Source organism: Puntigrus tetrazona, unplaced genomic scaffold, assembly GCF_018831695.1.
Source record: "Puntigrus tetrazona isolate hp1 unplaced genomic scaffold, ASM1883169v1 S000000001, whole genome shotgun sequence".
Lineage (NCBI taxonomy): Eukaryota > Metazoa > Chordata > Actinopteri > Cypriniformes > Cyprinidae > Puntigrus > Puntigrus tetrazona.
Genome location: NW_025047681.1, coordinates 2788803 through 2816793, shown reverse-complemented (window position 1 = coordinate 2816793; position 27991 = coordinate 2788803). Strand labels below are relative to the sequence as shown.

Below are 27991 nucleotides of genomic sequence, written 5' to 3'. Positions count from 1 at the left end.
GTGTATATATATATATATATATATATATATATATATATATATATATATATATATATATATATATATATATATATATATATATATATACTAATTTGTGAGAATTATTTAAAGATACAGTCAACACCATTATTCTCTGTGATGTCATAAATTGTCTTTCTGCATAATATAATTAAAACAAATCAGTTAAAACAAACCAATCCTGTTAGGTAATATGTGAGAAATAAAAAAGTACAAATCAGATAATGGATTTATTTTGTTACTAGGATTTTTATTTGTTGTTGTTTTTATTATTTACTGTATTTTACTTTTACTGTATTCAGGCACGTATTTTATTATGGGCATGGATTTGTTCACTCATGAAGTCCAGTTCGGTTGTTCTTGTTTCACCTGATCCTAAATCAGTAGCAGTTGCCTGCATTTCAGTGGAGCCAAATTTTATTTCCAACCTGACCGGTCGATCTGTGCCTCCGTCAGTGTTAGTGTCAACTGATACAGAACCAATCTCGAAAACGAGTGGCTCATCTGTAAACTTTACTTCTTGTTTTTCAGAGCTGTAAAATGTAAATTTTACCTCTGTTTGCTGTGGATCTATTGGAAATCTTATAAGAGAACGGAACACTTCATCACATTCAACTGACTCCCCACTGCGGACAAGCTGGTCAAAGCAAACGTTGCAGAACACTTCTCCTTCTGAGTTTTCAGATTTGCTTTTGCCCCTGTGTTTGGTTTCATCAAATATTTCACATATACAGAACCCATATGTGAGAGCACTAATACGGGATTTAACCACGGAAGGTGTTTTTCCGTACAGGATCGCTCCCTTTAAAATTACTGCTTGAGGTTCAACAGGGCAAAGTATTTTGCATATGTTGCAAAATCGCTTCTTCATGAATTTCCTCAGAAAAGCACATTCAGCGTAGCCTCCACCAACAACATGTACTCAATCCTCAGCTCTGTGTTTTTAAGGATCTGATTAATTGTGCTTTCTATAGCACTCAAGCTGGTATCAAAGAAGCTTTTTAGCTTTTCATGTTCAATGAATATTCCACCATCATCCCACATTACTCCCTGAACATCCTCAAAATAACTTTCCATGCTCTGTTTATCTTTAGCGAGTGTTTGTAAGCTGCTAGGACATGGAATCATCACAACATCATCACAAGATTTTATAAGTGCAATGTCATACTTCAGTTTAAGTGCTTCACTTGGGTATTCTTTCTCAAATTTCTCAAAAATTTCCTCTGAGAAAACATCTTTTAGAAAAGACACAATATTCTTGTCTACTGACTGTCCACCCATGTCATTTCCTGATGCAGCGTGCAGCTCCTTCAGTTTGCCGTCATCCAGCACCTCGTGGACCGTTATGTCAATAGTACCACCTGCAAGATACAAGAAAAAAAATCAGAGACAGCATTTATTTATGTGTACTCATATTTTCTATATAGTTACATCTATGGTTTGAAGTAGATTTTAGAAAACTTGAAATTGTAACAAATGCACTTTTTACTTGAATTGGACATGGACAACTGGATAGGAAAATATTGTCCAGGGAGAATTGAAGATAATGTCACGGACTACACGTATAATCATGAAAGTTATATTCAGTCTTGTCCAGTCTTTGAAAGCTAATGGGTTTTGATGCGTACTGTGACGAGTCGGCTGCCCCTCCTCTTTATTGTCATCATCACCCCCGTCCTTATTCGCGCGCTTTCACCAGGCTCCCGACTGGAGTGGGTGTGTTCGAGAGGAGGCGTGGTATTGTTCAGGTCTGGCGGCGTGTGACGAGGCACACCTGGAGTGAGTTTAGCCTCGCATTGTCGCCGTTAAGTACCGGACGCGCCTCTCCTCGGGAGACTGGTCTCTTCCCCGTGCATGCACGCTGGTGTCCTCGTGGGTCCAGGAAGGGTGCGCGATGGACCTTCCCCCGCCGTCCGAGAAGTGCGTCGTGGGACCCCCGTAGTCCAGGCTGTGACCACACAGTTCATCCTACTCTGCCGCCCGGAGCAAAGGAGCGACGAAGATGCTGCGAAGAAGCCGCCCCCCGCGCCTCGGACCAGAAAAAGGAGGAGCGCGTGGGACCGCCGGACTCCGCCCTACCTGGACCCTTCCCCCTGGAACACGGCCTCAACCTGCACTTTCCCCATGGCATGCAGCGAGGACACCAGTTCCCCCTTTTATTTGGACACTTTCCCCTTGGACACTTTATTTTGTATTTATTTTATTTTCTTAATAAAAAGCCTCTCCGAGGCCTGACGCCACGCCCACTGTGTCTGTCGCTGGCTCCTCCCGTCACAGTACACACACACTCAAAGCAGGCTCACAGAATGTGTCTCACAGTTTTTTTTATTTTTATTTTAATATCTTAAAAACTACAGCCTAACTACACTGTATTCAGCACAAAACTTCAATGATATATGAGCAGCCTAAATGTACATGTTTGTGTTTTTATGAAATCAATGTTTAAGCTAAGGTTTTAAGTCACTGAAATAAAGCCATAAAACACATACAGAATATTTTGTTCTACAAGATTTGAGAACTGGATGTGATAGACTGCTACAAAAGTAACAAGGTGGCTGGACACTTTAGAGAGATAGGGTGAGGAGCTCAGTCACCGGGAGGAGCTGGAGTAGACCCGCTGCTCCTCCACATCGAGAGAGGCCAGCTGAGGTGGCTCTGGCATCTGTTCTGGATGCCTCCCGGACATCTCCCAATGGAGGTGTTCCAGGCATGTCCCACCGAGGAGGCCCCTGGGAAGACCTAGGACACGCTTACGACAAGCTATTTGTGCAGCAGTATGTCTTAAATAAATGCCAATAATTTTAAGATTTAGAAGTGCTTTATTCTGGATTTGCTTGTCTTGTTGTTGTTATTGTCACTTACTATTAAAACAAACCTACCATTACAATTATAGACTGATAATTTTTGTCAGTGGGCAAACATACAAAATCAGCAGGGGACCAATTTTTTCTTCACTGTATTTTTCCTGTCATGCAATAAGAAATGACTTTCACACAATGTTTTACTGTTTATGAAGTTATATTTTGGAAATGATATCTTACACCTATTCCTGTCAAATAATTTGTCTAAATGAAATAGTAATTTTATAATGCTGCATTTTAAATAATACAAAATGTTTTATTTAATCTGAATTTACAAAATGAAGTGCTAATATAACAGCAGTTGCTCTGACTAAGAGGTACAAAGTGTCCCTTTGAATTAATTGTATAAAATGTGTCTTTTAACCTCCTTGAGTAATACTGAATTTTATACATGGACCGGTTGACTACCTACTGTTGTCACGTATCTGCACTTTTGTTATTGTTTTTGTCGTGTGCCATGTGTTCAGCGTATACCCACTTTAGTTAATTGTCTTTTATTGTATTCAGCTGTGTATAGTTAATTTAGTCATTTACCTGGTGTATTTAAGTCCTGTGATTTCAGTTCTGTTTGTCCGATCTCGTCTTTATGTGTGTGTGATTTTGTTCTGCCTGCCTGTCTGTATTTATATTGTTTATTTCATCCCTCACGCATGACAACTGTACTTATATTTATACTGCATCTTATTTATAGTACATAACGTGTAGCCACATTGAAGAAAGGTACATTTTGGTTATAAAATACTATTAATTACTTTTTAGTTTTACACCTTATAGTTAATTTATAGTAAATAGTAAACTGTATAGTAAACTGTAAAGTAAAAGTAATCTGTATGTAAATGTGTAGTAGGATTTTAAAGGAATTTTAGTGGTGTACTCTCCACAATCTACAACCATGTACTGGCTTCCTGGTTGCTGCTCCAATTTGTCTTCACAATCCTCTCCTTCTGCTATGAAACCATCACTTGTTAGCTGCTTACAGAACACAGACGCAGCCTCTGGTTCCAGAGCAAAGATGAGTCTTTCAGGTGTAGAATCCGTCACAAGACCTGCCTGCATGATTAATATTTTAATTTAATTTATTCTGTCTTACAGAAGATGTGTACATGATGAGTTTTAATAAGTATCTAATATTCATTTTTATTTTAACTCACCTCAACAGCTGCTTCTCTCATGAATTGTTTAGCTGCCGCATGCCAGATAGCAGGAACTGTTAACACCCACGTCACATCAGATGCAGTGAACTTTCGTCCTTCAGTGCTTTGTCCAACTTTGTCCAGTGCATGATCCTTCAGGTATCGCAGACTCTCAGAGAAAACCTTTATAGCCTTCATTGTTTTTCCATTTGATTCTGTGATCATCAAATCTCTGTGGATTTCCTTTGCAACAAAAGTGTTTATTACATTAATGGTATTCAATGAAAGTGCATCAAATTAATCTTTCACTGATAAATAATATGGTATGATAAAATGCATAACAAAAAAAGTATAATTGCAAATGTAAAAGAACTTACTTTATTATACAGCTCCATTTTGAAGTGTTCAAATAGATAATGTTTCTTTGCTGTTTCTTTTTCATCAACATGGTGTATGTTTTCATAGCATCATAACCAAACTTCTTGAAGTTCTGTTCTTCATCAAACAAAATGCAGGTGGGGTTTTGAAGGTTTTAGACCTTGCTCGACACCCCAGGAAGGAATCCTAATTTGTTCTAGACGTTTATCAGTCTTAAAGCTGAAGGCATATCCGCTGAATGATGTTCCAAAATCTATAGCAACGTAAAGAAATTGTGCCATTGTGTTATAAGAGAGCTGCTGTGTTTACCTTCTTGAAAAATGAACAGTACAGTTTGTGCTTTCTCTCATTTATATTCACAAAGCCTACTTTCACTATTATTGACCCTTCCACAAAAAATGGGCTTGTCCTCTAAAACTATGAAGCGGACATATATAATGTTCAATATTAGCAACCTTAGATAGGAATTATATGATTTAGTGGGGTAATAAATACTTTTTTATCACTTAGATTATTTCTTTTTGAGAATTATTTTGTGGACTGTTTAAATGCACTCTAAAAAGTAACAAGTTCAATTTACTTAAAAAAACAAGTGATTGTTTCAAAGGAAGCAAATTAGTTTAAAATATGCTACAACTTTGTGTGCTGTACTTTTGAATGTAAATAGATAACCAAAAATAAAAATTCTGTCATCATTTACTCACCTTTGAGTAGTTTCAAATCTTTATGAATTCCTTTTTTTCTGCCAAAGATATTTGAAGAAAGTTGTAACCAGGTTGTTTTGGATCACCATTACAGTCTTTTTTTCCCTACTATGGAAGTTACGGAATGGCTCGTATAATGCAAATAAACATATTTTAAACTATCTTAAAGATGCCTTAAAGAGCCTTTAATATTTCTTAAACAATTCACGCTCCAGTAGAAGGTAGAATTGCATCAACAGCTGGTTTTGCAACCACTGAGGAGTTCAAGTAAGTTTATCCATTTTAACTTATGTAGGTAAACCTGTTTTTGTTGTTGGTTGTGTCTGACTCATGATAGAGTGATTCATCTGTGTTGTAGTTCAGTAACTTTGTCTTCCAAAAATGTATATATTTATTTTTGTCTAACTTGAATTAAAGTGTTAATGACACTGTATTGCAACACAGTTTATGACACACCCTGCTTGTCATCTCTTTCACTGGCCCATGGATGTGGTTTTAAATGTCTTCCTTGTAAGACACACCTAATTTTGCAGTCACTACTATCAATCTTAGAAATGAAAGCCAGTATGTTAGATGAGGAAGACATACAAAATATGCAGCGTTACTGAAAATGATTGAGCCAGTTACAATTGAGTGATAGGACTCAAAACTATACAGACACAAATTTCACTTATTGAAACATAACAACATACAGGGCTGGAGTGGGGCTTATTTTCAGCCCTGGAGTTTCATGTCTTAGACCAGCCTACTTTTGTTCCTAACTGACTATTACAAAAATGCAATTAAAACCACATTATAAAAGCTGTTCTCTTTCAAAGGTTCACTTTGACGCTGTGTATGACGATTGTCTAAAGCCCATATAAAATCACCCCAGTTGATTGGCAGATGGTGCGAGAGGCCGACACTATTTACATGGTAAGGGATGCACAGGGAGGACAATTAGAACCAGGACCCTGTGTTGCTATCGCTACTCTGATACCGCTCACATATTTTTTTTTCAGTTCTTGAGGAATTTGCCAGGAGTGTTACCCTGGATTCTCTTGTCTACACTCTCCAATTCACAAGCATTGTTAACTTGAAAGACGCTTACTTCCACATATAGGTCATTTAGAGGCACAGGTTCTCAAAAGTTTCTCAGGTTTGCCTTTGGGGGAAAGGCTCTGACCGAAAGTGTATAGATGCTGCTCTGACCCTGTAAAGGCTCCAGGAATCCAAATTCTCAATTACCTGGGTCAGCTCTCCTTTCTCCTTCTCCACCTTCGCACGCTTGGCACAGAAGATTGTGCTCATTCAAACCCAACAAACTACATTTCTGGGTGTTTATCTGGACTCTACTTCAGTGCTGGCCTGTCTGGCTCCCTTCTTTCCTGGGGCATCTCCACATGAGACTGTTTCTATGGTGGATGAAGTTCCTGGAGGTTTCACCCTTCCTGGCTGTCCCATCATCTACTAAAAGTCTCGAAACATGTGAATGGTTTGGTGTCACCAGATGATCACGACAAACTCTTCCCTCTCTGGATGGGGTGCTGTCTTCTAGGGCAGATCAGCTTGCAGTGTCTGCATGGGCAGGTACCTCATGTGGCACATAAACAGGAAGTAGAGTAGGTGGGCTTAGCAGGCCATAAAGGACATGAAGGAGAAAGTGAACTTGTATATTTGAGCAATCCGCTACATCACACATTTGTCTGCAGTATCTCACACTTGCTGATGTAATTTAGTTGTGCATGTATATAAAGTAAGTGTATTTTGTTGTTCTCAGTTTAAATCTAGCAATTGTTCATATGCCACAAGTGAAACTCATGCTATTGTGTTAACTTATTTTCCTACAATGTGAGTATGACTTGCACAAATGGCCCCTTAACATTGTAACCATCACCTTGCACCAAAGTAAAGACCACATCCAGAAACACACATCCTATGCCTAGGTGGAAGGGCATCTTTGAAAGATAAATATTGAAAAAGATATCCACCTGTTAATGAAAATTTACAAATTCATTTTTAGCCAGCTTAAGTGCACAGGTGAATTGGCTGCCTCCAACACAGTGAATAGTGCAGCCACATGCTGCTTGTAGCAGAGCTTCCCAAGAGTGTGCTCTCGATGAGTCACTCATAGTTGGAGAAGTCAGGAGTAGAAGATGTAATTGTTCAGCTTTAAAATGTAAAGCTAAATTTGGGGTACACATATCGAGGAATATGTCCGTTCATTGTCCGTTACCAGGGCAGTGCTGATGGAACGCTCGTTACGGTGCAGCTCCAGGACAGCTCACTTGATGGCCAGGGCTTTCTGGCTTTCTTTTCAATGGCGGCGTAACTCTTCTCAGCTGGGGTCAGCTTCCTCCTGATATACAGGATGGGATGTTCCTCCTGGATTCATGATAGTACAGATCTCAATCCAGTCTCCAGTCCAGATGCATCCGTTTGCAGCAGGAAGGGGCAGTCAAAATCTGGGGCCCATAGCACTGACTCAGAAATGAGAGCTTGCTTCACCCCCTGAAAAGCCTCCTCTGCTTGAGGGGTTCCAAACCCCTTGCCCAGGCTGCTCCTTCCTGGTTAGGTCTGTCAGAGGGGTGGCTAGAGAGGAAAAGTTATGTATAAAGCATCTATAGTACCCTGCCAACTCTAAAAATGCTCATACCTGGGTTTTCGTGGTGGGTTTTGGGGCAGCCTGGATGAGGCACCTGAAAATAGACCTTGGTGAGCTCGAGCTTAGAAATGTACCGGGCCCTTCCCAGGTGGTCGAGGAGTTTATTAACTGCTTATTAATTGCTTCAACAGTAAGGTTTAACACACTTAGCAGCTCCTGAGCTACAACAGAAAAAAAACTATATCTAATACTAAATCTAAATACTAAATCTAAAGACTATGTCTTAGTTGCATCTAATAAGTGCTTTTGCAACATACAAATGAGGGAATAAAATGCACAAGATGTGTCTAGAGGAAGAGAAGGAGATTTAAATGAGGAGCTGAATTATGTTAGGAGGAGAGACATGATCATTCTCCAGTGTTGTATCTCTGTCTGCAACTCTGCAATAAAATTGCTGATTGTTGTTAAGTATTGTCTGTAATCCTTATTCCCAAGAAAAATTCCACAACATTTTGGTGCTGCAAGCAGGGTTGCAGAGGGGATCGAATTTGAATCAGGATGGACAGTGATTTTTGAGTCTCGGGGGGAAATCAGTCTCCTGAATGTCCTAGGTGTTGCTGCATTGGGCATTAAACTGCATCAACTGGTGCCAGTCATTTAAAATAGAGGTAAGCAAAGTGTAATTTGTTGTATTTTTATGCTTGATTGTGGTATCACTTTGGGGAGTTCTTGAGAAAGATTACAAACAAAGCGTTGAGATTCAAATTATTAAACTTAAATTATTGTAAATTATTGTACTCTCTGCAACCATAAACGAACATTTGTTTTTTTTGATTAGGAGTAAGTTGCACACATCATAAATTTATATGCTTATATATTTAATAGTGAAACTGAAAGCATGTGAAAAGAGAAATCATGTAAATTAGTTTTCAGTGTGTATGTGTTTAATTGTGTGTTAGTTGGAATTATTGATGTCAGCACCCAGGTGTGGTGCAACAGCCAAGAGGTTTGGATAGAGGCCAAGAAGTGCCTGAAAGACCAGAGGAGCGGGGTTTAGGTGGCCAGGAGAGCCATCAGGTAGTCAGGAAAGCAGGACAGTTTTTAGAGCATTTGATTTAGTGGTGGGGAAACCACTGCAAGAGAGCCCAAGCCCAAAACAGGGGGTTTGAAACAGGAAAATTTGGTGGTCAAGGAACCGCTGAATGAAAAACTGTGGGTGTATATGATAGGAAATATTTGATAAAGAATTGCTGCTGTTGGGAAAATTTATAGGATGAAATGCCTGAAGAGCAGAGGGAGCTCTACTATCAGTACTCAGGCTCCTCTGTTTCTTCTCTGCCTACTTCCTGTTTAGGGCTTTTTTTAACCAGTGGCCCTCCACGCATTCTAATGCGAAGTATTGCCAGTTTGATTGCCTTACCGAGCGTTTCTACTACTACTCTGTGACACCTCCTTTGTCAAGTCATGCTCCGTCTGTGCCCAATCCAAAACCCCCAAGGAATTACACTCCAGCCTGCTCCAGCCTGCTCTCAACAACCTTGGTCTCATCTCTCCATTGATTTCATCACCAATCTACTAAACTCCAATAACTTTACAACGGCAGGTACGTGTGTGGCCTGAGGGATCTACAGAGGCACTCCAGGACTGCTTCTCCACCACAGACTGGAGTGTCTTCAAGCAACCAGCCACCTACAACAACATCACTGACCTCCAGGAGTACACGGAGACCGTCACGTCCTACATGAGGAAGTGCATGGATGATGTCACTGTCACCAGAACCATCACCATACGGGCCAATCAGAAACCTTGGCTAACAGGAGATGTCAAAAGGCTCCTGAGGGCCAGGAACACTGCTTTCAGAGCTGGGGACGAGGTGGGCCTAAGGACTGCCAGGGCCAACCTGTCTCGGGGCATCAGACTGGCCAAGAGACAGTACTCCAGGAGGATTGCAGACTGTTTCAGTGACAGCAGAGACAGCAGGAACCTGTGGCGAGGAATCCAAACCATCACGGACTACGAGCCCTCTCCACGGACCTGTGATAGCTCCACCTCTCTGCTGAACCATCTGAACAACTTCTTCGCCCGCTTTGAGGCAGACAACAACACTCCAGCACAGAAGCTACCACCTTCTCTTGGTGACCAGGTGTTGATACTGTCCCCTGATAGTGTGAGGTGCTGTCTCAGAGGGACAAAGCCCCAGGCCCGGATAACATCCCTGGTCGTGTTCTGAGAGACTGTGCTGCTGAGCTCACAGATGTCCTCACGGACATCTTCAACAGGCTGGCTGTTGTCCCCACGTGCCTTAAATCAGCCACAATCATCCCAGTCCCGAAAAAGTCATCTCCCTCCTGCTACAATGACTACCGCCCGGTCGCACTCACTCCCATCCTCATGAAGTGCTTCGAGCGGCTAGTCATGCACCACATCAAGTCTGTCCTCCCCCCTGCCCTGGACCCCTACCAGTTTGCATATCGGTCTAACCGATCAACAGAAGATGCCGTCTCCACTGCCCTCCACTCAGCACTCACCCACCTGGAAACCAAAGACTCACATGTCAGAATGCTGTTCATCGACTTCAGCTCAGCATTCAACACCATAATCCCGCAGCAGCTCATCCATAAACTGGGCCAGCTGGGCTCAACACCTCCCTGTGCAACTGGCTGCTGGACTTCCTGACAGGGAGACCTCAGGCAGTTCGGGTTGGCAGCAACTCCTCCAGCTCCATCATCATGAACACGGGGGCCCCGCAAGGATGTGTGCTGAGCCCCCTTCTTTTCACTCTGCTGACCCATGACTGTACTCCATCATCCTGCTCTAACCTCTTCATCAAGTTCGCGGATGACACGACTGTGGTGGGTCTTATCAACAACAACAATGAGACACCCTACAGGAGTGAAGTGAGCAGGCTGGCCATGTGGTGCAAAGACAACAATCTCCACCTGAATGTGGAGAAGACGAAGGAGATTGTTGTGGACTTCAGGAGAGCGCACACCCAGCATGCTCCACTGATCATCGACGGTGCTGTAGTGGAGAGGGAGAACAGCACCAAGTTCCTGGGTGTGCACATATCTGAAGACCTGTCATGGAGTCACAACACCGCATCACTGGCCAAAAAAGCCCATCAGCGCCTGTACTTTCTCCGTAAACTGAAAAGAGCAAAAGCCCCACCCCCATCATGCAGAACTTCTACAGAGGCACGATCGAGAGCATTCTGTCCAGCTGCATCACGGTGTGGTACGGAGCCTGCACCGTGTCCTGCCGTAACGCACTGCAGCGCATCGTGAGAGCAGCTGAGAAAATCATTGGTATCTCTCTCCCCCCTCTCTTGGACATTTTTAACGCTCGTCTCACCCGCAAAGCCACCAGGATAGCGGGGGACCCCACCCACCCATCTCACTGCCTCTTCAACCTGCTGCCGTCGGGGAAGAGACTGCGGAGTCTCCGAGCCAGAACCAGCAGGCTCAGGGACAGTTTCATCCACCAGGCAGTCAGGAGACTCAACTCCCTACCTACTCTCCCTTCACTCACCTCTACCTCTGGCCCCTGCCTCAGGCCTCAGACCTCAGACTGTGATCCCGCCCCCCACATAAACTCATAATCTCAGGGTCTACACATCTTGCACCTCAACGCACTACCTCACTTTAATTTAATTTAATATTCCAACAAGTGCCTTGTCTGTATGTTTAATGTATGTATGTGTAATGTTGCACTATTTATATTTTAGATATTTTACCATTATTTTATTATGCTTAATTTTTTTTATTCTTTTATCTCTTATTCTGCATGATTGCAAGGTCAGAAGGGAAGGAATTTCATCTGTGCTGTATGTTGTACATAGAGCATATTTGACAATAAAGTTGACTTGACTTGACTTGACTACTATCCGTCATTATCGACTGCTTATCCAAGTCATGCACGCCCGATTCCACTGAAAGGACTCCCCACTGCTATGGAAATGGCTATAGCATTTTATTCCATAATGTCTTCAGAGTTTGTGTCCTACCTGAGGATATGATCAGTGACCGAGACACTCAATTTACATCCCCAGGAATGGAAGGCCTTCTGTAAACTATTAGACATTAATGTAAACCTGACCTCAGGATATCATTCACAATCAAATGGCCAAGTTGAACGTCTTAACCAAGTGATCGGAAGATACTTGCGGAGCTATTGTAGTAAGGAGCAGCATTGCTGGTCAGAATTTCTGCCATGGGCCGAATACGCTCAGAACTCTTTGACCCATTCCTAAACCGGACTCACCCCTTTCAGTGCGTCCTGGGATTCCAACCTCTCATGTTCCCATGGTCAGGAGAACCTTCATTGGTCCTTGCAGTGGATGACTGCATACGTCTCTCATATTTGTGTCCAGCAGGCTGTACAAAGCCAGGAGATCCAAACCAACAGACATTGACGTCCACACCCTCCCTACCAACCAGGACAGCGGGGTCCAAGGTACGTAGGTCCTTTTAAAATTCTACAAAGAATTAATGATGTGACCTATCGACTTGAGCTTCCTGCTAATTACCGTATCTCTCTGTCCTTTCATATATCCTTCCTGAAACTGGTCCACACGGATGCTGACCCTAGGCACAAGGCTCCAGAACCACCCCCACCACTGGACATCGATGCCTGCCTACCAGGTTAATGAATTACTGGACTCTAGGCAAAGAGGGGGTCAGCTCCAATACTTAGTGGATTGGGAGGGATAAGAACCCGAGGAGAGATCCTGGGTAGAAAAGTTCCACAGAGCCAGACCTGACCAACCAGCTCCACGACCACAAAGACGACCACGGGGATGACCACGTAGAGCTCCAAAGAGTCTCTCCTAGAGGGGGGGATTCTGTAACGCCTGACCAGCGGAGGGAAACCTCACCCGAGTACTAGCAGTTCTCAGGCTCCTCTGCTTCTTTTCTGCCTATTTCCTGTTTAGGGCTTTATAACCAGAGGCCCTCCATGCATTCAAATGTGAAGTATTGCCAGTTTGACTGCCTTCCCAAGCGTTTCTACTACTACTCTGTTCTGATATCCATGTGTATGACCATTGCCTGTTTACCTGACTCACGTTTTATGGATTCCATTTGTTTGCTTTGTTTGCCTGATTGGACTGTTGACATGTTGACGACTCACTGCCTGCCCATTGACTCTGAGAACCAGATCACCCCAAACATGTTTGCCGTTTCGACTGTCTACCTGGTATTGACCCTGCCTTTGTTTCAGCGTTGATGTATATTGTCTTAACCTCTAATAAACTTCCACTAATGGATTATACTCCCCATTACATAGGAATGTAGGATTATACCTTTTATTAATTATGATAATTATGAATTATCATTTGAATTAGCTCTTAATTCAAGTTTGGGGAATTTAATCTTAAAAGATTCGCGTTAGTATGCAATTCAAATATACCTTTAAATCATCTAATACGCCCAGCGTTTTAGGCAATTTAAATGTATGTTACCAATATGAATTTACTCTGTGATCAGCAAAATAAATCAATTAGACTTTACACTTTTATCTGATTTTAGCTTTACCTCGAGCAGGTAGCAACGGATCTGGGCATGAGTTTAACTTTCCAGTCAAATAACACACAAACGAGAATTCGTAATAATGAAACAAAATTTATTAAACAGTACCTACTAATTGACAAGACTACACTGAGAAGACTAAACATACACACACACATACAAATACATTCATACACACATTAACGGGTTGGAAGGGAAAATGGATAATTGTCTGTCCAAAGTCTGTTAGCTAGTTCTGAGATCGCACTAAGAGCACCAACAAAGCAAAGTTAGGTTTAGCTTTGCTTATATGTGTCTGCGCCGATTCAGTAAAGAGATGAAAAGGTAGTTTTACCACTTGGCTAGTCCCGGCTTGCTGATTGGTCAGGCTCGTCCGTGGGATGACGCGGTCGGGCTTTCCCGGGCCGTTCGAATGGAGTCTCTCTAGCTTGGTGGTTCGCTTTGGATGAACCGAGTTGGTTACGGAAAGGGCAGTGAGTGTCCGTGGAGTGATGTAACGGAGCGGACCGGAGTCGAGGGTATCGGGTCGTTCTCGTTCAGAGTCTTCTAACTTCTCCAAGTTCCGAAGTTTTTCCGTTTCCTTGGCAATTCCTGCAGCGACCCGAATTCCCCTGCGACTCCTGGTGGTTCCAAAAACTCTCTTGACTCTATTCAGAGCTCCCTGTTCCTGTGTTTTGAGGTGCAAGTTTTGGGCCGTGCCCAGGGAAGTTGTCCAATCCCTAGGTCGAAGGGGCGTGTCCATGCCTGCTTTTGACTCTGGTTTCGTGCATTTTTTATCCCAGTTAGAACTGACATTCTGCACTTCTGTTCCCTATCAAAAGCTTATAAGTGGAATACACTGTTGTGCATTGAACAAACACACATATTCATTCACCATGATATTGGAAACATCATCAGCTTCAATTTGATATCAAACATGCATTATCTAACACTTATGGAACGCTCTCTGTTAGAGGATTATTCAAAGATTACACGGCGGTTCCTACATACATCCCAAAACATGTATTAAACAGTTATTTACAAATGAACCTATATTTGTTTGAAAGGAAGGCATTTAGATTGTTCATTTAGTAGTTTTACGTGTGTCCTGGCACGTAGCGAAAAGGAAAAGGCGCGCTTTTAAGGAATGTGTATCGGGACAGAGCAAACCTCCTTGGGGGGGTTGAAAGTGTAAGGCTGTCCTGAACACATGTTGATTCACGGCGGGAGTCTCATCACCTTTTGACTTGGTGGCTTGGTGGAACTGGTCCCAGGTCAGTGCACAGAACGGGTTATCGGGCTGTTGACCAGATGTTGCGTTTCAATCATCCCAATCTTGACGTGGGTACGCTCGGATTGGCCGAGCTCACTGCAGCGATAGTCTCTTGAGGACATTTGGCAGACTTTGCGGCGCTCTGCAGACCATCTTGATTGTCTTTATGGTCCGGGGTGCGGAGGATGCGCGGTTTTACGACCTGGTTACAGCGCGATTCTCCCTTTTATGGTTCGTGTCTGTTCATCAAGGCCTCACAGGAAGATTTCAGTCAATATTTGCAATGGTGAATTTGTAAAGTTGTAAAGGTTATAACTTTTTTGGGGAAAAGGGAAACTGTTCACTGTGAATTTATTTTAGGCTGCAGGTCTAAAATGTGTTTAATACTATTTTATTCTACTGTTGCTATGTTGGGTTTGAATACTGAATCTGCATTGCTGTGAATTTGTAGCAAATTGCTTGGAGAGAATTACAGAATATCTGCCTGCAGGAAGTCTGACAATAACAGAATGAAAGAGAACATTTAAATCAGTCAGTATGTCAGCTGAAGTATTACCTATTGCTGATATAGTAGGATTCGAACGCCCTGTGCATTATGATTGTCACAGACTAATACATTTTCAGTTAAAGTGTGTGAGAATGTATTACAAACAGGGAACTATAGTGACAACAAAAGCTGATTTGAACTGCAGTTCTTCAGTTGGCACAATTAATTACCAGAGAGAAGCACTGGCATCATTTTAGGTTTTTAGTACTCCTCCTATGCACATTTTAGACTTAGGAAGTGGATAGAAAAGCAATGGAGAAGATGACTAGATCGTTTGAAGTGACTATATCTCAGACACCTATGGAATGGTGCAGAATGGCTGGTAATATGGAAAAGAGTACAGTAGATAAACTCAAGCTATGGTGTAAAGACATGCATAAAACCACTAGAGATGAGACATTTAAGAGAAAGGAGAGGGCACCACCGTTTCAGTGGCCAATTGAGGGAACCTGGAATAATTGGTTGAGAGTATATAAAGCTAGTGAAGGGAATGGACGCATAAGCAAAAGCTAGGAAATGATGACAGAGAGAGAAAGGCTGAAAGCTGAAAAGGAGCAAGAGGTGAAGCAAAGTAAACTGAAGAGCAGGGAGGTAGGAGGTGCTTACTCACACCCCTCGCACTCTAGTTGAGCCTCCATCTGAATACACTTAACCTTCGAGCACTGCCCCTTTCCCATACTACGCTGATGATTTAGACATGCTGCATCCTCACAGACTGGATCCTATGAAACATTATAGGGAACACAATGTAACCAAAACCAAACGCCAGGTGAGTATCCCGGTTCATCTCTGCGACGACGGTCCACTTGTTCTAGGAACCTTCGAACCGCTTTTCGGAGATGGACGTGAGCAGAGTTCCAGACTTCCTCACTCCTTTGTAACCAAGAGTTGATCGCAGGCAGTGCTGAGGGTTCCCCGGACCAGGGAAACATTGGAGGTTGAAAGCCCAGTACACATTGAAAAGGGGTTAGCCCGGTGGATTGTTTTCTCAAGGAATTTTGTGCATACTCAGCCCAGACTAAATAGCGGCTCCAGTCGTGCTGATTGTCATGGCAGTAACTCCGCAGGAATTGAGACAGCTCTTGATTCAAACATTCGGCTTGACCGTTGGATTGGGGGTGATAGCCTGATGTCAGACTCACGTTGATGTTGAGTTGTGAACAGAAGGCATGCCAGACTCGAGAGGTGAACTGCGGGCCATGATCAGAAATTATGTCCTCAGGTAGTCCTTAAAAGCGAAACACTTGCTGCAAGAGCACCTCGGCAGTTTCCCAGGCTGTGGGTAATTTAGGCAAAGGTATAAACCTGCATGATTTGGAGAATCGGTCAACAACCGTGAGCACTGTGGTAAATGAATTGGAGACCGGTATATCAGTCGCTGGGGGTATCGTGAACCCAGTGGAGAACTCTCGATCGTAAGGCTTGAGGCACATAGGTTCGGTTAGGTGGACATGCTGGTGGGACTGGTTCAGTGAGTTGGGCTTCCGAGATCTCGGTCATGATGTCCCACTGGACTGGAGCAACAATACGAGCTATAGGCAAAATTGGATCTTGAGTGAGTTCGTTAGGGGTGTTCTCGATCTGCCTGGATAGGGCATCCGCCTTAGTGTTTTTTGAGCCTGGGCGATATGTGACTTTGAAGTCGAATCGTGTGAAGAACAGGGACCATCTGGCTTGTCTCGAGTTTAAACGTTTGGCGGATTGAATGTACTCGAGGTTTCTGTGATTGGTAAGTATAGTGAATGGTAACTTAGCTCCCTCTAGCCAATGCCGCCACTCCTCAAGGGCGGATTTTACTGCGAGAAGTTCTCTGTCCCCCACATCGTAGTTGCGCTCAGCTGGGTTAAGTTTGCGGGAGAAATAAGCGCATGTGAAGACTTTTGCTGGCTGCCCGTGACGTTGAGACAAGATAGCGCCAATTCCCACATTTGATGCGTCAACTTCTACAATGAACTCCTGGTTGGGGTCTGGGTGATGAAGTATCGGGGCGGACGTGAAGCTTTATTTGAGCAGATTGAATTGCTTGAATTGAATGCTTGAATGCTGTCGGGTGACCATGATAAGCGATGTGAAATTCCTCTTGACCAGTGAGGTGAGTGGAGCGGCTATGTTACTGAAGTTGCGAATAAACCTCCGATAGAAATTAGAGAAACCCAGAAATCGTTGTAGATCTTTGACTGATCACATTAGCCTGGTTCTGTTAACACTGCACTAGCTCCTTATCAAACCTTGGATAGATTTTAAAATCTTATTAATTACCTATAAAGCCCTGAATGGTTTAGCTCCTCAATATTTGAGCGAGCTCTTATCACATTATAGTCCTGTCCGTCCGCTGCGTTCTCAAAACTCTGGCCATTTGATAATACCTAGAATATCAAAATCAACTGCGGGCGGCAGATCCTTTTCCTATCTAGCACCTAAACTCTGGAACAATCTCCCTAACTCTGTTCGGGAAGCAGACACACTCTGCCAGTTTAAATCTAGATTAAAGACACATCTTTTTAACTTAGCCTACACAAAACACACCAACACACTTTTTATTATTCAAATCCGATGTACTTGTGACATCGTAAAAAGAATGGCATCTACGCTAATATTAGTCCTGTCTCTTTCTCAATCTGTTTTCACAGTTTGTATCCAGACTAGATGGTGGATCAGCACACAGAGATTATGTTCATCAGAGACCAGAAAACCTAGATGCTCCCGTGGACAGATCACCAGATCCTGATGCACACACATACACGCACACACTAAGTCATTTACACTACCTGACACAGCTGCGTTTAAAATTGAACTGGAAGTTAAGTGCTGGGCGTCCGGTCAGAGGAGAACTGACCCCAACTGAGTCTGGTTTCTCCCAAGGTTTTTTTTCTCCATTCTGTATGCATGGGGTTTTGTTTCCTTGCCGCTGTCGCCTCTGGCTTGCTTGGTTGGGGACACTTAACTTCTAGTGATTTAACGTCAAATTGATTACAGAAACCGTCTCTGCATTTAATAAGAAATTGGTCATTCTCGTCATTATACATCCTTGTCATTGTACTCTTCTACATTATACTGTACAGTGCTTTGATGCAACCTGTGTTGTTAAAAGCGCTATATAAATAAAAATTTATTGATTGTTTGACTGTGGTGGGGCGTGGCCAATCTACGACTGCTTTGACTTTCATTCATCTCCCTCTCTGATACGGATCAGGTTATAGGCGTTTCGGAGGTCTAACTTAGTGAAAAACTTGGCTTTGCGGAGTTGTTCTAGGGAGGCTGGTATGAGTGGCAGCGGGTAACGATATTTAACAGTGACTTCATTCAGACTGCGATAATCAATGCAGGCCCGAAGGCTTCCATCCTTCTTCTTAACGAAGAAAAACCCGGCAGATGCTGGTGATATAGAGAGCCACAGAGGTGCTGTTTGTGACAATTATTATTATTATATATGAAAACGATCAATTCTAACTCTTCCAAACTCGGCCCAGATATTCAGACTGATCTGAAGTTAGTTGCTACAGTTTTCAGTAAGATTACTGAAAAGATTAAAACTAATACAAATCTTATAGACTTACATTAATGGAATATTCAGATGAGCCAAGACTTTTCAAACTCCAACTGTCAAACTTCAAATCTAAACACAATGAAGCACATTAGAATGAATCAGATCTTTTAAAATCATGCTAGCAACATGCTAATATTTCTAGAAACACACTAATTATGTTATTTGATGATATTAACTAGCTTACCATGCTAACAACATGTTAGTAACTAGCTAATAATGCTAAAATCAAGCTAATGACATGTTGCTAACTTGCCAATCATGCTAGTAACTTGCTTGACACTTGCTAATCATGCTAGCAACACACTAGTTAGCAACCAAGTGTCAATTTTGAAGGATCAGGAAACCTTTGCCAGCGTTTTGAGTAGATTAGCTGATTAGCATGTCACCATTCACCATTCACCATCACCATTCTAATTTGTTAAGTGAATTGGTGGGTTTTCATTAAATATGGGCCAAAATCATCACAATTAAAAGAACAAAAGACTCAAATTACTTCAGTCTGTGTGCATTCAATTTATACATGAGTTTCCCAATTTCAGTTGAAGTGAGTTGAAAATAAATTAACCTTTCCACAACATTCTAATTTGTTGAGATCCATCCATCCATCCATTTACTACCACTTATCCAGGGCCGGGTCGCAGGGACTAACAGTCTAAGCAGGGATGCCCAGACTTCCCTCTCCCCAGACACTTCCTCCAGCTCTTCCGGGGGAACATCGAGGCGCTCCCAGGCCAGCCGAGACATAGACATAGACCTCCCCCCAGTGTGTCCTAGGCTTTCCCCGGGGCCTCCTCCTGGTGGGACATGCCCGAAACACCTCCACTGGGAGGTGCCCGGAAGGCATCCAGAACAGATGCCCAAGCCACCTCAGCTGGCCTCTCTTGATGAGGAGGGCAGCGGATCTACTCGAGCTCCTCCCGAGTGACCTAGCTCCTCACCATATCTCTAAAGTAGCGCCCGGCCACCCTATGGATGAAATTCATTTCGGCCACTTTTATCCGGGATTTCATCCTTTCAGTCATGACCCAAAGCTCATGACCATAGGTGAGAGTAGGAACGAAAATCGACCAGTAAATCGAGAGAGTGAGACAGCATTACTGCAGAAGCTGCACCGATCCGTCTGTCGATCTCTCGCTTCCATCCTCCCCTCACTCGTGAACGAAACCCCAAGATACTGAAACTCCTCCACTTGAGGCAGGAACTCCCCACCAACCTGAAGGGGGCAAGCTACCTTTGTCCAACTGAGAACTATATCAGAATTAGAGGTGCTGATTCTCATACCAGCTCCTTTACACTAAGCTGTAAATTGCCCCAGCGCACACTGTAGGTTCTGGCCAGATGCAGCCAACAGAACAACAATTATCTGAAAAGAGCAGAGACAATATCCCGTGGTCACCAAACCAGACCCCCTCCAGCCCCAGGCTGCGATTAGAAATCCTGTCCATAAAGATAATGAACAGGACCGGTGACAAGGGGCAGCCCTGTCGGAGTCCACCATGCACTTGGGAACAAGTCTGACTTATTGTCAGCAATGCGAATCAAGCTCCTGCTCCGATCATGCAGGGACTGGACAGCCCTTAGCAATGGGCCTCTTACCCCCTATTCCCAGAGCACGCCCCACTGGACACCGTGAGGAACCTGATCGAATGCCTTCTCCAAATTCACAAAGCACATGTGGACTGGTTGGGCAAACTCCCAGGAACCTTCCAGTACCCTGAAAAAGGTATAGAGTTGGTTCAGTGTTCCACGCCCAAGACGAAAGCTGCATTGTTCCTCCTGAGGTTCGACTATCGGACGTATTGTCCTCTTCAGTATCCTGGCATAGACTTTCCCGAGGAGGCTGAGGAGTGAAATCCCCCTATAGTTGGAGCACACCCTCCAGTTCTTCTTCTTATAAAGAGGAACCACCATCTGCCAGTCCAGAGGTACTGTCCCCCGCCTCCACATGATGCTGCAGAGGCGTGTCAGCCTAGACAGTCCTACAACATCCAGAGACTTGAGGTACTCAGGGCGGATCTCGTCCACCCCTTGTGCTTTGCCACTGAGGAGCTTCTTAACTACCTCGGTGACCTCAACCAGGGTGATGGTAGAGTATCAATCAATCAATCAATCATTTTTATTTATATAGCGCTTTTAACAACACAGGTTGCATCAAAGCACTGTACAGTATAATGACAGGGATATATAGTGACGAGAGTGACCAATTTCTTATTAAATGCAGAGACGGTCTCTGTAGTCAATTCAACGATAGTCACTAGAAGTTAAGTGTCCCCCCAAGCAAGGAGGCGACAGCAAGTCCCCATCCATACAGAGGAGAAAAAACCTTGGGAGAAACTCAAAAGCACTTAACCTCCAGTTCAATTTTACCTTTCCCCCTTCCACGAGCCTGACAAGGAGATCCTCAAAATATTCCTTCCACGCTGAGTTTGAGCAGATTACCACCAGCACTGTATACAGTGTTGGCAGGCCACTGCTTCCCCTTCTGAGGCATCGGACAGTTTGCCAGAACATAGCTCAGGTCATTTAGGCACTCAAACCCCTCCACCACGTTAAGTTGGCAATCCCAGGAGGGGATCTGTACCTATGAATTAAGAACTCTCTCTTTTTTTAATGACTTATTTCAGTTGGTCTTCTACCAATGAAATGTGTATGTGATGAAAAATATTGCAAAAAAATGCCTTTGAGCTGTTTCTATACATAAATTATAACCACAATTTATTATTGAGCATGTTTAACATTCAAACATTGTCATATGCTTGAACTGTTTTAATATATTAAATGGCGAATGACAGCTTTGTGTCGCATTACTGTGATCTACTGATTAGGAATGTGGGCCAGGATCGTAAAACCTGTTTCCTTTTATCTTAATTCTTGTTAAGTTACATTTGAACATTTTCCTTTTATTAATAGACATTACATTATAATGTGATGCACAGTTTTCTCTTGACCATAATGATCACAATTCCCTCTCTGGTGTTGCCTAATTTTATTCAAAGTACTGTTTAGTGTTGTGTGATCAAGTCTAAGCCTAGTTAAAATTTATTGTTTAACTTGAAGCAGCACTGCAGCCACCAATCAGTGAATGATCCTGTACGAATAGGAGAAAGTGCAATGCGTATTATGGCAGGAAAGTCCCGCCCTGTAAATGAAAGAGCCGATCATTTGTTTGTAAATTTGTTGCTTCACTGCAGCGGCAGTTAGAGTCTCCGGTTCCCATAAAACCTGAGATCAGACCAGTCAATGCACATTTGCATTGGTTGGACTAACCTGAAAAATATGTTTCGTCACTCCAATATTTTGAATTTGAACTGCAATATCTAGTTCTAACCACTCTTTGTCAATCCTACTTATAGCACCTTTAATCCTGCATCTGCCACCATATCTTCTCTAAAGGGAGGGGTAAATGGGGAACAAGTTGGTTGCCAGGCACACAACTAAATTTAGTCTCACAACTCAAATGTGCACTTTTAATCTAACAGATTTTTTTTTATTGTGACTGAAAATGGAAACTTTTACATGAACAAGAAAACATCCATAGTACAAAATTAAGGCAAAAAGTATTTGTTAAAAATTGGACAAAATGTAATTTGTTTAACTAATGATCTTTATCAAGTGTACATGTGCTTAAATGCCCTAAACATCATTCACTCATCAGTAAACATTCATGTGATTAACAACAATTGATTGTCACACCTGTATAATCCCCATTAACCTAGATTAATAATTCTCTGTGATGTCATACATTGTTTTGCTGCAGAATATAATTAAAATAAATCAGTTGAAACACCAATCTTGTTAGGTATTATGTGAGAAATAGAAAGGTACAAATCAGATAATGGATTTAATTTGTTACTAGGATTTTTTTACTCACGTTTCACGTTTTACATTTTACGTTTTACTTACAATGTCTTGCAACAATTGTATGTATTTTGCCTCAGACTAATTTTTTTCAGTTTTGTTTTGTTTGTTGATTTTATTATTTACTGTATTCAGTCACGTAGTTTATTATGGGTATGGATTTGTTCACTCAAAAAGTCCAGTTCGGTTGTTCTTGTTGCACCTGATCCTAAATCAGTAGCAGTTGCCTGCATTTCAGTGGAGCCAAATTTTATTTCCAACCTGACCGGTCGATCTGTGCCTCTGTCAGTGTTAGGCATGTCAACTGATACAGAACCAATCTCGAATACGAGCGGCTCATCTGTAAACTTTACTTCTTGTTTTTCAGAGCTGTAAAATGTAAATTGTAGCTTTGTCTGTAGTGGATCTGATGGGAATCTTATGAAAGAACGGACTTCATCACATTCAACTGACTCCCCACTGCGGACAAGCTGGTCAAAGCAGACATTGCAGTACACTTTTCCTTCTGTGTTTCTATATTTGCTTTTGTCCTTGTGTTTGGTTTCATCAAACAATCTACATAAACGAAACCCATATGTGAGAGCACTAATACGAGATTTAACCACGGACGGTGTTTTTCCATACAGGATTGCTCCCTTTAAAATTACTGCCTGAGGTTCAACAGGGCAAAGTATTTTGCATACGCTGCCGAATCGCTTCTTCATGAATTTCCTCAGAAAAGCACATTCAGCGTAGCCTCCCACTATCAACATGTACTCAATCCTCAGCTCTGTGTTTTTAAGGATCTGATTAATTGAGCTTTCTATAGTACTCAAGCTCGTATCAAAGAAGCTTTTTAGCTTTTCTTGTTCAAGGAATATTCCACCATCATCCCACATTACTCCCTGAACATCCTCAAAATAACTTTCCATGCTCTGTTTACCTTTAGCGAGTGTTTGTAAGCTGCTAGGACATGAAATCCTCACAACATCCTCACAAGATTTTATAAGTGCAATGTCATACTTCAGTTTAAGTGCTGCACTTGGGTATTCTTTCTTAAATTTCTCAAAAATGTCCTCTGAGAAAATGTCTTTCAGAAAAGACATAATATTCTTGTCTACTGACTGTCCACCCATGTCATTTCCTGATGCAGCATGCAGCTCTTTCAGTTTACCGTCACCCAGCACCTCATGGACCGTTATGTCAATAGTACCACCTGCAAGATAGAAAAAAAATCAGAGACATATATTCTATATAGTTACATCTAGGGTTTGAAGTAGATTTTTAGAGAAAATTGTAACAAATGTGATTTTTACTTGAATTGGACATGGACAACTGGCTAGGAAAATATTGTGAGTCCAGGGAGAATTGAAGATAATGTCACAGACTACATGCATAATCATGAAAGTTATATTCAGTCTTGTCTGGTCCGTGAAAGCTGATGGGTTTTGATGGGTACACACACTCAAAGCAGGCTCACAGAACGTGTCTCCCAGTCAGTATGTGAATGCTGAATTCACCCACTGGGGTCTGAGGATTTTGGGTTTTTGTTTTTTTATTTTAATATCTTGAAAACATATTAATAGCTACAGCGTAACTACACTGTATTCAGCACAAAACGTCAATGATATGTGAGCAGCCTAAATGTACATGTTTGTGTTTTTGAGAAAACAATGTTTAAGATGTTAATGTTGAAATAAAGCCAAAAAACACATACAGAATATTTTGTCCACAAGATTTGAGAACTGGATGTCATAGACTACATTTTTTGCTACAAAATTACCGTTAACTCGTTCAAAGAATACAATATGTTGATTTAACTTTTCTAATATATGATTTGGGTTAGAAAGGTGTAGGCGAGGGAGTGAGACAAGGAACCTCCCATAACGGGCCATCAATATGAATGTGTGAAAAAGTGTATTTTGTAATGGTGTGGTATGTGTTGTTTGTGGTATGATGTCTTGCTGTAACACTAATTGACCTGAAGGGACACAAATAAAGTTGAGTTGAGTTTATGCTGCATATGCAGCCAATGATCTTACTGCCCTGCCGGATAGTATTCACGTGAGATTCCTGCAGTTTCTCTGAAACACTTCACTCCCCAGATCCATCCTGTATAGATCTGCTATGAGTTATTATATTTAATATTTGTGCAGCAGTATGTCTTGAATAAATGCAAATCAGTTTAAGATTTTTGTGTGTCTTTTTGGAGCGCCACCAGACCCGAGCCGACAGCATCAGACTAGGTGCGTGAGCCGGCTACACAGCACGCCATGGTGGAGAATGCCAACAACAGCGAGAGTGTGGAGTGGAGTGGAGCCCACTGCGCAAAGGCTGAGGGTGTGCCATTTCAAGATGAGTGCCCTTCAGAGTCCGCTCCACAAGTGTGCCCTCCAGTGATCAGACATCGAGATTATCCCACCCTATGCAGCCTCCGTCAATGTCTTCCAGTAGCCCCTACGTTCACCCTCAGCTGGGGTTTGCCACAGGTCTGCCAGTCACCATTGCCGTTGTGGGTAGGGGGATCCATCACTTTGTCATCCAGCCTCCAAATCCAGGACTCCATATCGGCCCGTAGACCCATTGGCTCCCCGGCTGGCTTCTAGCTCCCTTCTCTCACCATGGCCCAACAGTCCACCAGCTCCATCGTCCCTCTGGCTCCTGCCTTGGTCTGTCATCAACCAACTGTCACCTCGGGATTCCACTCCTCTGGTTGCACCTCGTTGCTCCATCACTCCGGCTCTGTCAGGCACCTCCATCTTCCCGACTTTACCTTACTCCTCTGTCACTCCGGCTCCACGGCGTCCTTCTGGATCCCCATCTCTGCATCGGTTGCTGGTGCCAGTGGTGTCGCCTAGGCCCTGCAGCTCCTCTGTGTCACCCTGGCTCTTCGGCTCTCTGTCTCGGTCTCTGTCTCCTCCATCACCAGTTCTGCTGCCGTCGGTTGCCCCATGGAGTCGAAGGTCACTCCTCCTCTTTGGCTCCTCCCTCTGTCAGCTCCACCATGGGTCCTCATCATGGCTGTGCTCTGGATCCTACTGGATTTCCTCCTGCTCCGGACTCTTCCTGTGTCTTCCCTGGCTCCTCCCTCCATCTGTTCCTCCCTGGACTTTGTTTGTTTTATTGACTCTGTTTGGCCCACCCTCTTCCGGAACCTCTTCCTAAGTTCCGTTCTCCCCGTTTTTTGTTTTAGGTGCACCTTCCAAGAGGGGGGCGAAATGTCACATTGTTGGACTCCTTTGTTTTGGTTTTCTTGTCCCATGTGCTCTATGTGCCATACTTTCTGTTGATTATCTTATTGTCTTCAGCTGTGTCTTGTTAATATGTTGTTAATCTTGTGTATATAAGTGCCAGTTTGCTTAATGCTACTTGTCCTGTCTCGTCTTTGTATGTGTCATTAAAAGCATCTTGGAATGCTTCTTTACATATGTGTTCTTTACTTTATCTGCCTGCCTGCTTGCCTACCTGCCTGTAATATTATTTTTTGCTCACTTGTGAATGATTAAAACTGTTAAATGTTACCTTTTTCTCGAGTGCTCCTTCCCTCTAACCACACTCGTGACAATTATAGACTCATAATTTTTTTGACATTGAGCATACAAAATCAGCAGTGGATCAAATATTTTTTCATCACTATATGTTTCCTGTCATGCAATAAAAAAATTACTGTTACACAATGTTTTACTCTTCATGGGGTTATATTTTGGAGATGATATCCTACATCTATTCATGTCCAATAATTTTTGTTATTTTATAATTCTGCATTTTAAATCATACTAAATGTTTTATTTAATCTGAATTTACAATAAAATGCTAATATAACAGAGGTGCAAAGTGTCCATTTCATTTAAGGGTACAAACTGTCTCTTTTCACCTCCTTGAGTATTACTGAATTTTATAAATGGACTGGTTGACTACCTACTGTACTCATATTTATACTGTATTCTATTTTTAGTACTTAACATGTAGCTACATTGAGAAAGGTGTCTTTTGGTTATAAAATACTATTAATTACTTTTTAGTTTTTAATTGTTTTAATCCTTATAGTTAAATTATACTAACAAGTATAAATTTCAGAGGTACACTATTCTATACAAAAAAGGTACACTGTAAACTGTAAAGTAAAAGCAATCTGTATGTAAATGTGTAGTAGGATTTTAAAGGAATTTTAGCAGTGTACCTCCACAATCTACAACCATGTACTGGCTTCCTGGTTGCTGCTCCAATTTGTCTTCACAATCCTCTCCTTCTGCTATGAAACCATCACTTGGTAGCTGCTTACAGAACACAGACGCAGCCTCTGGTTCCAGAGCAAAGATGAGTCTTTCATGTGTAGAATCCGTCACAAGACCTGCCTGCATGATTAATTAATATTTTCATTTCCTTTATTCTGTCTTACAGAAGAACAGGTAAATGTACTTTTATGTGTACATGAGTTTTAATATGAGTTTTAATATTCACATTTTTATTTTAACTCACCTCAACAGCTGCTTCTCTCATGAATTGTTTTGCTGCCGCATGCCAGATAGCAGGAACTGTTAACACCCACGTCACATCAGATGCAGTGAACATTCGTCCTTCAGTGCTTTGTCCAACTTTGTCCAGTGCATGATCCTTCAGGTATCGCAGACTCTCAGAGAAAACCTTTATAGCCTTCATTGATTTTCCATTTGATTCTGTGATCATCAAATCTCTGTGGATTTCCTTTGCAACAAAAGTTTTTTTATTATATTAATGTTACTCAATGAAAGTGTATCAAATTAATCTTTCATTCACAGATAAATAATATGGTATGTAAGATAAACCAAAAATGTAAAAGTACTTACTTTATTGTAGAGCTCCATTTTGAAGTGTTCAAATAGATAGTGTTTCTTTGCTTTTTCTTTTTTCATCAACATGGTGTATGTTTTCATGGCATCATAACCAAACTTCTGGAAGTTCTGTTCTTCATCAAACAAAATGCAGGTGGGGGTTTTGAAGGTTTTTAGACCTTGCTCGACACCCCAGGAAGGAATCCTAATTTGTTCTATACGTTTATCAGTCTTAAAGCTGAAGGCATATCCGCTGTATGAAGTTCCAAAATCTATAGCAATGTAAAGAAATTGTGCCATTGTGTTATAAGAGAGTCGCTGTGTTTACCTTCCTGAAAAATGAACAGTACAGTTTGTGCTTTCTCTCATTTATATTCACAAAGCCTACTTTCACTATTATTGACCCTCCCACAAAAAATGGGCTTGTCCTGTAAAAAAAAACTATGAAGCGGACATATATAATTAATGTTCATTAATAGCAGCGTTAGACAGGATTTATATGATATAGTGGGGTAATAAATACTTTTTTCATCACTAAGGAAAAATAGATTATTCACATTATTTTGAGAATTTTTTTGTGGACTGTTTAAATGCACTGTAAAACGTTCAATTTACAAGTCACAAATTATTTGTTACAACATATTCATTAACGTTACACAGCATATATTAAAGATGCAACTCTGTGTATTTTATGAAAGCCTTAAATAATGTTTAAACAATTCACGCTTCAGTAGAAGGTGGAAATGCATGAACAGCTGGTTTTGCAATCACTGAGGAGATCAAGTAAGTTTATC

The 27991-nt window shown here is 42.0% G+C and overlaps 2 protein-coding genes and 1 pseudogene across 50 annotated transcripts in view; all 3 read right to left on the bottom strand.

Annotated features, from left to right (window-relative positions):
* LOC122331512 (trichohyalin-like) overlaps nt 1–27991 on the bottom strand; it is a 590129-nt gene that overhangs the window by 198476 nt on the left and 363662 nt on the right. The window lies entirely within an intron of this gene.
* LOC122331596 lies at nt 57–4724 on the bottom strand (annotated as a pseudogene).
* On the bottom strand, nt 22012–27549 carry LOC122331530 (heat shock 70 kDa protein 12A-like). The gene is made up of 4 exons (XM_043229016.1): nt 27213–27549; nt 26866–27090; nt 26567–26741; nt 22012–23602 (listed from the first exon to the last, which is right to left on the bottom strand). The coding sequence occupies exons 1-4, from the start codon at nt 27495–27497 to the stop codon at nt 22539–22541; spliced, it is 1749 nt and encodes a 582-aa protein (XP_043084951.1). The 5' UTR covers nt 27498–27549; the 3' UTR covers nt 22012–22538.

Coding starts and splice junctions, on each gene's coding strand:
- LOC122331530 (XM_043229016.1), bottom strand. CDS start 27,497: ATGGCACAATTTCTTTACATTGCTATAGATTTTGGAACTTCATACAGC. Junction 27,091..27,212: donor AAATGGAGCTCTACAATAAA/GTAAGTACTTTT, acceptor TTTGTTGCAAAG/GAAATCCACAGAGATTTGAT. Junction 23,603..26,566: donor CATGGTTGTAGATTGTGGAG/GTACACTGCTAA, acceptor TCTATCTTGCAG/GTGGTACTATTGACATAACG.